Source organism: Zootermopsis nevadensis, unplaced genomic scaffold (genome assembly GCF_977971745.1).
Source record: "Zootermopsis nevadensis isolate Lab colony 2312 unplaced genomic scaffold, Znev_1.0 Znev_ptg000022l, whole genome shotgun sequence".
NCBI classification, from domain to species: domain Eukaryota; kingdom Metazoa; phylum Arthropoda; class Insecta; order Blattodea; family Termopsidae; genus Zootermopsis; species Zootermopsis nevadensis.
The window spans coordinates 22,025,275-22,038,057 of NW_028259154.1; the positions used below are offsets into that span (position 1 = coordinate 22,025,275).

A 12,783-nucleotide genomic window follows, 5' to 3' on the forward strand; every position below is an offset into this window, starting at 1 on the left:
CTTCTGGGTTGTTGCACTGTGTAGACTGGTCGATGTTAACCAACGTTTCAGAGGTCATACTGCCTCCGTCATCAGGGTGACCTCAGAAACTTTGGTAAACATCGACCAGACTACACGGCGTAACAACCCAGAAGACAGAAATCTTCAAGGTTTACACCGCTTACAATTTACCTAGGCATATTTGAGACAATAATATTAAAATAGATCTTAAAAACAGGATATGAGGGTGTGGTTTGTTTCAGCTAGCTGATAATGCAGCTCAGTAACCCATTCTTGTGAACATGGTAATGAACAATCGATTTTCACAAAAGGCGGGAAATTTGTAGATCAGCTAGGGGAATATTAGAGACTCTGCTTCATGGATTCAGTTATTGCTTATAATTTATCTCCTTCTTGGAATAATGTTTGTTATAATAAATATTCTGTATTTGTTAAATATAACTTGAAAGGTCACATTTAAGATGTTAATATTCTGTTAAGAGTAAAAGTTTGATTCAAAATTAGTAACAAAGTTAAAATTTATTTTCATAATAAATCTTCCACATCTACGTTGGCTCATACGTTGTAGCCATTAAGCTGAAACAACATGGCGTTCGGCGTCCTATTCATTTTAATAAAAACTTCGGAATCCTGTATTCTGTATCTTCCACTTCAGAATTTCGCAAAGCCGCTGTGTTCTTGTTGCATATGACAGGCCTACCATAGCTTGTATTATCTTATAAAATAAGACATGCAATATGAAAATAATGTAAAATGTCATGTATCATCACACAGCCAGAATTTCGTATTAATGCCGTGTCCAAAAACTTACAATTATTGCACTGATAGAAAATAAGCAGTTTCATAGCTCAGAAACTCATTTCTTCTGAACCAACATTTAACTAACTCGGAGCAAATAAATTATCTAACTACTTAGAAACCGAATAGAAAAATATCCTATCGGCTCCATTATTAAAAGAAATTCAATTGCGACTCGTATTTACAAAAGGTAACTTACAAAACACGACTGTATTTTTCTGTACTCCCTATCTGCAAGTGACATTTCCAAACACTGATCTTTTCGTATCATAACAGAAATATTGATCACTGCCGTAAAACTTCGCATAAAAAGTTATTTTGTCAGATTTACTCGAGTATGGCACCGTTCCTTCAGTTAACGTTCGAACTGGGAGAAATAAGAATTGCTTGTGACTTTCATGGCCTGTTATAGAATCTTACTTTACACCTACATAACAATTTTCTGTTGATGCAACACCGGTGAAGATGTTCATGTTACCCTAGAGGAAAGCTCGTAGGGTGAACACTTCAACGCCCTGTTGTTTGATAGAATAGTTTTAGAACGATCAAGTGAGAATCCATCCCCTGTGTTCATCACTAACCAGCGTCACTGAAAAACTAATCTTACATCTACAAACTATCAGAATATTGCCAACTTTGAAAGTGATTTAGAAAGTTATATTTAAATTAACAATTTTTTTAAACTGTTAAACAAAAACTGTAAACCATTTTGAAATGGCATGCACCATCATCACGTCAATTCATTATTGTTTTTATGAAACTGCCAGGGAATTTTGGCACCGAAAGTTAAACTACATACCCACGTAGAATACCCTGTTCCTGACTGCGATTGTACTTCTAAATTACATAATACCAAATACCACTGATTACTACATTCCTTTCTCGACCCATGGTGTATACTCTTTCGCGTGCTGAGAAGAACGCAGATGAAACAGTTTCACACAGACATGTGTGTAGGTAACAGAGAAGAAGTTGCTTTGGGGGAAGAATATAAATTACAAGCGTCAGAAACAAAGTGCTGAGAAAAGTAATCGTACGTCCGTACACGAGAAGCAGGAAGTGGGGTGTTACATTATGAGGAAATTCCTTATTTACTTTCAACACATTAATTTGTTAGGAAAGTGAGATCAAGGACATTAATGTGAAGTGGACATGTAGCTTAGATGGAAGAGGCAAGAAATGTACAGCTTACAAGAGTTTTGGTGAAAAGAGACTCTCGGAAAATGACCCTTGAAAGATCAAATAACATATTACTAACAAAATATTATTAGGATAAATAAACCAATGAGAATAAAATGAAATGATCACGTACGGAGCAACTGAGAAATACGAAATTGGAAGAGATAAATGTAGATGAAAGGACAATATCAAAATAAATCAGAATAAAACAGGATATAGGATATGGAAGTGGACAGCCTTCACCGAGATCAGGACAGAGACCAGTGGCGAGCTCTAGTGAACATTTAAATGACCTTTTGGTTTCACAAATGACGGGGAATTTTTCTCTCAGCCTGTTCCATGGAGTTACATAAGATAACACAGAGATGGGTCGGAAAGTGTAAGGTTGTCCCTATGACTAAGTACAACTCCACAAAGCGACAACCTTGGCAGCATATGGATCGGTTAGCTAGCTTCACGCTTCGGCCTACCTATTTCAGTGGGGTGTAGCTTTATCGTTCCAGAGAGAGACCCTGACACCTACGAGATATGAGTCTCAGTTGGCCCCAGAGCCGAGCTCAATGTTAAGAAAAAAAATTTCTAAATCTGAATTAGAATCCTTTTCATTTAAGTCTGTAACAAGTCACGTTATGCCAAAAAAAAAGTGTGAGAGGGCGAGGAGGTGGATGGTAGCGGGTCGGTTATCATGATCGTAATCTTTCACATTCAATAGTAAACTGTGTAATTTATACCAACATAACAGCCAACCAAGCACGACGTAAGAGACTGCAGCGAGAATCTTAGTTAATGAAGGAACAGGAATGAGGCATCTGCCTGTGGAGCAGACTCTGTTGGTCAGAGGTCAAGGGTGTGCCGTGGTAGCAACATTCATTTGCATGTAATGAAACTAGAGATCAAAGTGTGGATTTACTTTAATAGTCAATTCCTCCAGGAAAAGCAACAACTGGGAGAAACCCGATGGAAGTCCCAGTTTCTATATACGAGTTGTAACTTAGTTTCTTTCTGGGACCAAATAGCAAACGCGATATCCGTCCGCTACATTAAGTAAAATTTATCTGTTATAATAGGTCATACACGTTCAGTTATTATTGGTATCGAAATAAAACAGTTAAAAGGATATTTTAATTCTTATCCTTAAAATACTTTTCCAGATTTTTGAAAGGACAAGGTCAGTGTATGTTTGTTGTTCAGGTCTGGGTGTAAAATACAAGGAAGGCAGAATGGGCGACAACAAAACATACATTTTTCCATGTGGTAAATATCTGACGATTATGAAAACATTTTCTGATTCCGCAGGATCCGTAGTACGATAAGATTCACAGCAGATCTGTACCAGAAAAATTGCAAATCAAGGATAATAAGGTATAAAAACGATAAAAACGCATTTTTAAATCGTGTGCATTTCATATGAGTACACAATGCCGTAGCTTAATGATCTGGCCTAACACTCCTTCATGTTTGAAAGGTCCTGCGTTTGTGCATCGGAAAGGAATCCTGCGGGAAGTTTCTCTTAGTTTTCCTCAGTTCACACGTGTTGAGTTAGTGCATTATAACAAGCCACAACGTCGTCCTTCCGCAGTGCCTAATCGAAGCAATAATCCTACAATTCTGCGGTGCTTAACCCATGTAAATAAAAGAATATAAACTACTTCTAGCCCTTGAACCAGTCTAGTAAAGTAAAGATTTCGCTCTTATTAGCTAGTGGCTTTAAAGCACGCAGTGGAGCAAGATAAGGATGAGAAAATTCTGTTTTGGCTGTGCAATGTTGCGTGGCATTTTACTGCAGCGTTTATCAAAACATTACTCATCCTATCTTATCTCAAACTTAGATAAGTCTCTTCCTTTCTGGCCAGGTGACAAATAACTGACGCCTTTTCCAAACAAGTTCAAAGAATTAAATTGTTTTAACATTGCTGCACGTAGTTAGCTAAGCATCAAAGCTCCACATGTTATATCCTCAAAATTTCCATTATTTTATGTTTCACTATTCCTTTGCCCTGCATCCTCTCTTCAAAGTCTTTTCGGTTTTATTTTCATTCGTATTGTTTTAGGGGCATTCTTTAATCATTTTTCTATATTCTTTATACACGTAACAATAAAATGTCTGTTTCTTGCTGAAATATTCATTTGGAAATTCCGCCACGTTGCATAAGAGTATCTGAACACTTTCGTACCGTTTATCTTCTAGTTTTACGTGTCAGTGACTGCGGAAATGACGCACAGATTAGTTAGACTGTTGAGAGACATAGGCCCAGTTAGTTTATAGGTCTACAATTTTCAGGAACATTTGTTTTTAAAAGATGATAACGATGTATCTGACCAACAAGTCTGGACCACAGGGTGAATTGGTTTACCGCGTTAAGAATCGAAATTTAAATTGCGACTCTTAACTCAGTAAACCATACTCTGAAAAGAGCATACATTTTCCTCCGTTCTGAGTCGATATCGCTCTCAAATCTGTTTAGGTCATACAATACTATACAAAGTTATAACAAAGCGCTAGTCCATGGGAACACATTAGCTCAGCTATTCAGCATGTGACTCCTATTCTGAAAAATCACATTTGGAATTCCGACAGGAAGCATACATCTTTAGTTCTATCAAGACTTATTCAACCTCTTCAAAAAAAATTCTACATCAGTATCTTAAGAAAAGTCATAGGAGTTTTTTCCTTACATCATACAAAAATTAGAGATCCACACTACACATCGATATGGCCAACAACTGGTATTTTAAAGAATGAAGCGTTTGAAGGCTTTTGTATGGAAGATAACGAACCATTTACTTCCATAAAAGCCGTGATATTTCCTTACCAAATGATCAACTATTTCCTTCTGAAGAAAAACTTTTGTCCATGGAGCTAGTTAATGTAATTCTTTACATTCTTAATTCCTAAAAATAACGCTATAGGCCCAACTTCCAATAAAATTCTTAAAAAAGTGAACTGGAAAATGTTTCCAGAAGGACGTTATAACGTATGCCTTGTTGGAAATTAAGTACACAGGTACAAAGACTGTGGGTATTTAGACAGGTTTATTTCCACCCCGCCACTGATAATCATTCTCCTTTATTCTCCGTCTCCCGCAATTCCGTAAGAACGTCTGGAAGTTAAAGCATGAGGGTCGTCCTAAACTTAATGTCTTCATTCCTCCTACATTCGTCTCTGTTGTGGCAAGGTTGCCAAAGGCAGAGCTGTGTTAACTCCTGTCATTTCGCCTCTATCTTACTTTTCTGGTAGGGTAGAAAGTAAAATAATAAAACTGCTTATGCTCCTGCCTTCGGAAAATTGCTAACAAGAATATGATATAGAAAATTTATATACAAAAGTACAGCGGACTAAAATCAGGAAAGAAAATTAAAAAAACCCTAATATTTAGAAGCTCCAAGATATTGAAAAGTTCGTGAATCAGCAATGCTCTGAATAGTCTTTCATCCATAACATTAAACATATTCACCACATCATGTTTCACATATTCATAGCTGTAAATATTTGACTGTAATCTGAATTATGCTTTTCTGCAGTTTTATAGATGATTACAAACGCTCTGGAGAAATTTATCGCCTACATCTACAGAGCATAAAAATTCAAAGAGTCACTTTGCTTAAAGATCTAAATGATTTTGTGAGTATTTGTCAGGTGTTGATGAAATATATACGGTACTCCTGTAACATTGCTACGTATAAATTTAATACATTTCAAGGGCAACGCAATTTAAGTATTGCCTCGACAGAACAAATTTCTAGGTACCTAAGAATATGGTGCACTTTGTTTAACACTTACAAATTAAGAAAATGAATGGTAACTACAATAATTAACTCATGTTAACTCTGCGCTATCGAAAGCGTTCTCCAAGCTCCTATGATTACCCTAAGCATAAATGAAATACGACCTTGAGGCCAGATCCAAAGACACATTTTCCCGCTAGATTAGGTTGTTCGAGAGGAGATGAATTTTTGTAAATTCGTTTGATTCCTTTCTAAGATGAAATTATGAAGTAAAGCAACTTTCACTGTTTGATACCTGCAGAACGTACATTACGCAAATGATCTGGGTAGAACACAATGCTTGTGTTGCCAACACAAGGTCTTCAGCGGGCGGGGGGCAAACTGTCGCTCTGAGTCACGGACAACTGCAAAGAACGCCCGACGCCGCCCAAAATTCTTGCATGTATAATATTAAACTGCGAAAGAAGCGGGTTCAAGGTTTGGGACGAAGTACAATATGCTCGGCAAAATTAAGCCAGTCTTAAAGATTTGTAGGTCACCTTTCAGCCACTATGGTTTCACTAGTCTCGCCCCTTAAACCGAATAATTTCACGCAAATACCGGTACATAAATAACACGTTGATGTTGAATGTAATGTATGATATCAATTCTTGAGACGTGTTTTGGATTCCTGAATTACGGGCGGGGCTCGTTTGCACAACACACAGTAATTAACAGCGACTTGTGTTCAACATGTGCAATAAAACAATAAACTTTATCACAGTTTCTGTTAAAACTGGATTAGTCCACACTGTACACTTGCGGAACGACATTCCTATCCAAAGAAATCCATGCATCAGCCGAACATCCCGGTTCAGTGATTATCACCCATGTTTCGTACCTGAGAGGGCTTGGGTTCGGTTCTCCGCTCGGAAGCTTGCTATTATGCCTGAGATTGACTGCGTAATTCAACAGCTTCGTCTGTTTCCTTTAATTTCTTTTGTTTTCATATGATGTGTCGAAATGCACGCTTTATGCGCTTTAAATCAAGTATCATTGCCATTAATTGTTTGGAATGCGATTGGTGATTTCTTCACTACGCCAAGTTTCAACAATTTCGTAAACTGTTGCGCCTACGCACTGAAATAACCTATCGTGAAGTCTTATCTACCGTTATCTTGAAATGATTCAGTTCAAATGCACAGTACAGCCATGACAAGAAAGCAATCAACGTTCCTATGTTTTCTTGTAATTAATACGTTCATGGGGATCTGAAAGGAAGTATTACAAAACATAGGTCCGGACTTTTAATGGGTGAAAAGAACAATGAAAACATTAAACAATGGTCTAAGTTCAATTCGGGTACCTCCCGAATGCAAGCGGTTCAGTCTAACACCAAGTGAACATTCAACGCAATAAATATTATTAATCTTGTTGTTTTTGGTGTTATTATTATTAAAGTTATTAGCAATAATCACGTGGCACTGGACATTTACCTCAATGATCAATAGGTCAAAACAGGTCAGGAAAACTACACATAGTATAAAATTATGTCACATTCGCCCTGTTATTGATCTTGGATTCTGAACTCGTAAGTTCTAACTTCAGATGCTCTCATATAAATAAAATAAAACAGGCGAACCCGACAAGCAAAAACCTCCACAATATTTCAGACCAAAATCATTTCCTCGGTTCTCGAATCATGATAAAGTACAGTATAAATACCCCTTTCGTTTAATTACCTCGGAACCCGTATGGAAAAAGTGTAGCCTATTGGGTAAAAATGAGTTTATTCTTCTCTAAAGAGTTTCTTCGAAATATCAAACTGATGAAAATCTGTTCAGCGTACATATTGGATCTCTATGAGCAATTTTTTGCAACTTCATGCAAACTCACCTGGAAATAAAAAAATACAATGTGTAACAATAGTTAGCGTAAGTCAGTGGTAAGCAAACGTAATTTACAAGAACCAATTAAAAATCTCAAAACCAGCTTATTCACAAACCAAATGAGAATAAAGTCTATATTTTATTGAATATAATTTATTTAAAATTTTACTATACCCCAGCCTTCTCCGAGAACATTACAGCAATGAAATAAAATAAACAAATTATATTTACAATGATTCTCTAAACACAATTAAAAATGTACGAGTAACTTCAATATTCTAACCAAAATAATTCGCACTGCTATTATACAGCAAAAATTATAGTACAATGTTCTTTTGCTGTGTGAAAACATTCCCATATTTTATGGTAGGAGTTTTATGGATATGTGAAGTCAATAGACAGTAACGGAGCATTTTAACGACCTCTTATACATATTACATATAGGGACAAATGCTGCGTCAGAATTCGTCAGTTTTGTTGCAGCATTCGGCTAACTTTATAGCAGAAGTAAATACTCTTTTGTATGAATTATTTCCAATTTCTTTTCCTAGAAAACTGAGATAACATAAGTCTATAAATTTCCTGGCCATTCCAAAGTCTCTTGCTTTCATATGTCTTCGAAGATACCAGCGAACTGGATCTAATTTGAATAATAATGGACACTGTATCTCTTCCGTTCTCCTTTCGAAGTATATAGCTTGCCATGTTCTAAAAATTTAAGGGTTTTGTGGAAAAGGGGCGTATCTCCAAAATAGTCTAAGCAGAACTATTTGTTATTTAAAAATCATCCGTACGTTTGGCACAAAAAATGTGAATCCTCTTACAAATGGCAACTGTAAACGCATTTTGAAGCAAGTTCTAATCAAATATCCAGTTACAAGTTACTTATCACACCTTGATAAAAGCATCATTTTATGTCAAATGCACAGTTATCAATTCGCCTGCGTGTAAGTAAATATCAAGTTACAATTATTATTATTGATATACACGACGTTTCGGGAGTTGACTAATTATTTCTTCAGATAATTGGTTGTTATATTTTTAAGTTCTCTTAGTAGAGCTTCGCTTTCTGGGCCATGATTTTAAACATCTGTTGGCTTTGAAACGGAACTTTCAACTTCAGGCCTTTCAAGATGCTAATGTTTTGTCTTATTTTGCAGAAGAAAGCCAGATGATTCTCTTCCTTCACCAGTCTAGTCAGGGATTTCTCATAACTCGTGAAAGTTTCTTTAACTCCAGGCCCATGTCGGACATTGATAAATTTCAAAAGGTTTGTGACAATAGTTGATTCACTGTAGGAACACTGTGTTGGACACTGTCTATTGTTTGAGGTATATTTAATATATTTAACGCGTTTAGGGAGTAGAGTCAACTGACGAAACGTCATGTATAATATTAAATATACCTCAAATAATAGACAGTGTTCAACACATAATTTCCATAATGAATCAGCCATTGTCACAAACCTTTATAAAATCATCTATAACACTGCAAGTTGGTGTGCTTCCAGGGAAAATTGAGATACAGAAACACCAAACAAAGGATCGACATAAAAATGTAACACCTGAACATGGGAACAGGCATCAAATCACCAAATTACTCTAGACTTTCCTATTTCGAAACAAAGTTGGCAATCCTAAATAAATTATTAGAGTCTTGTATCTTTTCAGATATGGCAGACCTATCTATGTTACACGCATGTGTTTGATGTTCATACGTAAGAGATAAGGTCCCCCAACAGCTAATGCAGCCCCTCCAGTTATTGAGTCATTATCTGAGAAATAGAGTCTAGTAGCAAGTGTGTGTCTTCCACTGTGTGAGGATATTAATAAACTTCAAGAATAATTTCAAGATCGTCAAATGGCTGGGGGGAAAGGAGACGGAGCTGGATCCGGCTACGGGGATTTGAATTCCAAAATAACCTGCTTAAAAGCGACTTTATTCTGCTTCAATATCGCAACATGGGTAGGTACCAAATTACTATATTAAACAATCGGAACTTTCTTATGCTTGCTATAATACTTATTGCCATAACACAGGGCCCGTGTCGAGAAAATAATGTGCTCGAATATCAGACACCTCAATATGAAGATTACTGTTTTCTGGTGGAAGGAAACAAAGTGAAGTGACTTATTATTTTAGTGTTTTCTGAGACAAAGCCGGTATCTAGGAAGAAATAATACCAGGACCTTCAGAATGAGAAGCAAAAATGGTAACTTCTCTTCGTCAAAGTTTAGTGAATAACCTGTACCAGAAAATTAGTTATTAATGTATGATCACTGCGTCGAATCTCGAGTTTTCTAGTCACAGCGGCACAGTCGCCAAGTACCATCATCGCAGCATACAAAACTGCATGAAATGTGAAAGACTTTGCGCTTTAGACACATCACATTAAGCACTTCAGTGTGATGAATACATATCACAAAAAATTACGTGCATTCGAATTATTTTGAGGGAAATCAAACGTTCCTGCAAATTGTTTGGCAATCCTGCTTCCCATTCTGGAGGTAACGGGTTCAAATCTCGGTCCGGGCACCGGGTATTCTGACTGAAGTTTTCGCGGTTTTATCAGTCTCTCCAAAAAAATTCGTGACAATAGGCTTACTTTAAGATAAGATAATTACCGCTTCCTTCCAAATCTTCTCCAATTCATTAATCATCCATTAATTCAACGCTACATCGGCTGATCTACTAACAGCATTGTTCAATAAACTACAAATATTTTTTTATAATGGAGGGGAGGGGAGGTAAATGTTTTACAATAGAATAAAGTTTCGGCTTTTGACGATTACAGCTCCAGTTCTCGTCGAATACTACAAAAATATGTCACTCACATCGAAATACCATGAAGTTGTTGGTCCACTTCAGGGACTTGGCTTTAAACTCACATTAACTGTTTATGCTGAAGTGAAAAACCAGTATGATGAATGCAACCGACTGTACACTCCGAACAAAATAGAAGACAGCAGCTACTCGCAGGCAGTACAAGCAAATTTGTGATGATTTCCTTTTAAAGATCAAGCGTTCGTATTAAAACTTATATAAGCAGCATTTAACCTTATAACCGATCTGCAGTTAATTTAAAAATAAAAATGCCCCATTTATATTTGCCTTTTTCACCCTTTATCAAGGCGTTTGTGACTACTCCGTATCAGAATTCTGCCACTTTCTTCCAATTTCATTACATAATATACCAATCACGACTGTCTTAAAATTGGATACTGTGTAACATGTGAAGCTAAGTAAGGTTCGTCAAATAAACAGAGGAAGAAAGTAAAGAGTGATAAAAGAAATAAAAGCATATATTTTGTCAACCTAATTCTAAATTTTTTTCATCGCTATATTAACTTGTATTCTGTAAAATTTATTTCACAATTACAAGAAATGAGAAATATTCGATGAAATAACCTCACATCACATCAGAGAACAAACACGCAGATAACAAAGTGATAACAAATCATGTAGCGTTATACAAATATCAGCAAGTGGTCGATACTTTAATACCTCCCTATCAGTTGAAAGTTACTGATAGGAAAGACATTCTCTTCTGTTTAAACTACGATGTAAAATGCTGTTGCCTCTCTTAATACTGTTTATAAAAAGAAACTAAATATTGCGGTATTTTACTGAACAGAACGTCACTTCAAAAGACCTTCCATGTAGAATAATATTATAGGGCATCGTGTAGAAAGAAAATGTTATAATCCCAATTTCGTACTAAGCGCAGATAATTCAACTAGATGTCTATTAGCACGAATAATAAGGCTTTTTACACTGACATTAAACTCGATGATAGATTGATGTTGAAATTGTATTGAAATGCTAACTGGAGAGAAGTGTATATTTTGTAGCCAGTTACTTTATTTGTATGCGTCTTCGCAAAGAGCAGGTTAGTGAGTCAGTAACTTTTGACTTGTGCTGTACCAAGTTACTGAGCATGCTCTGTTTATCTCCGGGTCAAATACTAACGTCTGATGTTGCAAAAGTGCGCGAGAAAAGACTTGATTAAATATACTCTACTATGTTCGACATTACCCGAAGTATATTTGTTACAGACATACAGAGAGTTGCTGAAGTTAGATACAGTGCAGTGTGGAAGCGGTCGGATGGTAGACTGATTGTTATTGTACTAACACGTTTTTACTAATGTTATTGAAGTTACTGGTAACGACAGGGATCGAACTCAGTACCTTGTGTGTTGCCATTACATCTTAAGCTTCTCACTAATTTTGCAAATGAGATCAATTAAAAACGTTTTACAATTGCGACCGAACGTCGAAGACGTGAAAACAGCGAACTGTAGAAAAATACAGAAAGGGCTTAAAGTAACTGTGGTGAATGGGATACAACCCTAAAATAAGTGACAACTTTCTCCTTTGAAATGTTTTTCTAGTCATCGTTTATGATCATATTACCATCTTGCCCGACGGTATGTAACATCGCCAATAAAGTACGAATAATCTGTCAATCATTGCTTCACATAATAAATTCATACGGACTGATGGGTATTTATTCGTCCTTGCAGTAGTATCACCAAATTGTGTCCCTAGTGGGTACAGCGGATACATTTATCTAATGACGGATTTAGCCGTAAATTTAGTCGGTTAAAATTCGAAACACATTCATTCAGTACTGAAGTGACTTAGTTACACTAATGGCGTGTAATCGATTCTTTGCTAGGAAACACATGATGTGAATGGTACGATATCGTATAGCGTCCCTGCTAACCCCATCATCGTACTACAAGGCTAGTAGCCTACATCCGAAATTCCGACACAAGTCTACTGACGACGTAACAAACCACTTAATCATCCTTTGTGTTAATCCGATGTTACAGTGCAACGAAAAACTGACGATTACGTCCACTTTCTTTGAGACCCTGAACACATAACAGCGAAGATTCCTTTATATTAAGGCTCATTTTGACCTGTTGAAAGACGTACTAAGATCTGAACCCCGCACCACTGCGTTTTGTGTAAGTTATTTTAAGTTCTGCTGGTCTCTCAGCTTACATAGTTAAGTTGTCACATACAGGTCGTGTTACAAGTTTGTTTCAGGAAAGGCAAAGAAAGAGGCAGTAACTGTTAAATTTTCTCTCAGGTTTCAGAGCTTATGTACAAAACAAGTCGTTATGCACCTTGGGATTCACACAACTTCCATCTCTCGGGAAACGTAGAAAATATTCGGGGCTGTTAGGACATCACGGGAGGAA

General features: G+C 36.6%; 2 protein-coding genes across 2 annotated transcripts in view; one reads left to right on the plus strand and one right to left on the minus strand.

The window, feature by feature from the left end:
* Nucleotides 1-12,783, minus strand: part of LOC110832105 (uncharacterized) — a 255,978-nt gene that overhangs the window by 162,313 nt on the left and 80,882 nt on the right. The gene's annotated exons all lie outside the window — the stretch shown is intronic.
* Nucleotides 9,325-12,783, plus strand: part of Tsp2A (tetraspanin 2A) — a 42,825-nt gene continuing 39,366 nt past the window's right edge. The window contains exon 1 of the mRNA XM_022068801.2: nt 9,325-9,536. Within this exon, the coding sequence (XP_021924493.2) occupies nt 9,432-9,536 (105 nt within the window). The 5' untranslated portion in view covers nt 9,325-9,431. The remainder of the gene's footprint in view (nt 9,537-12,783) is intronic.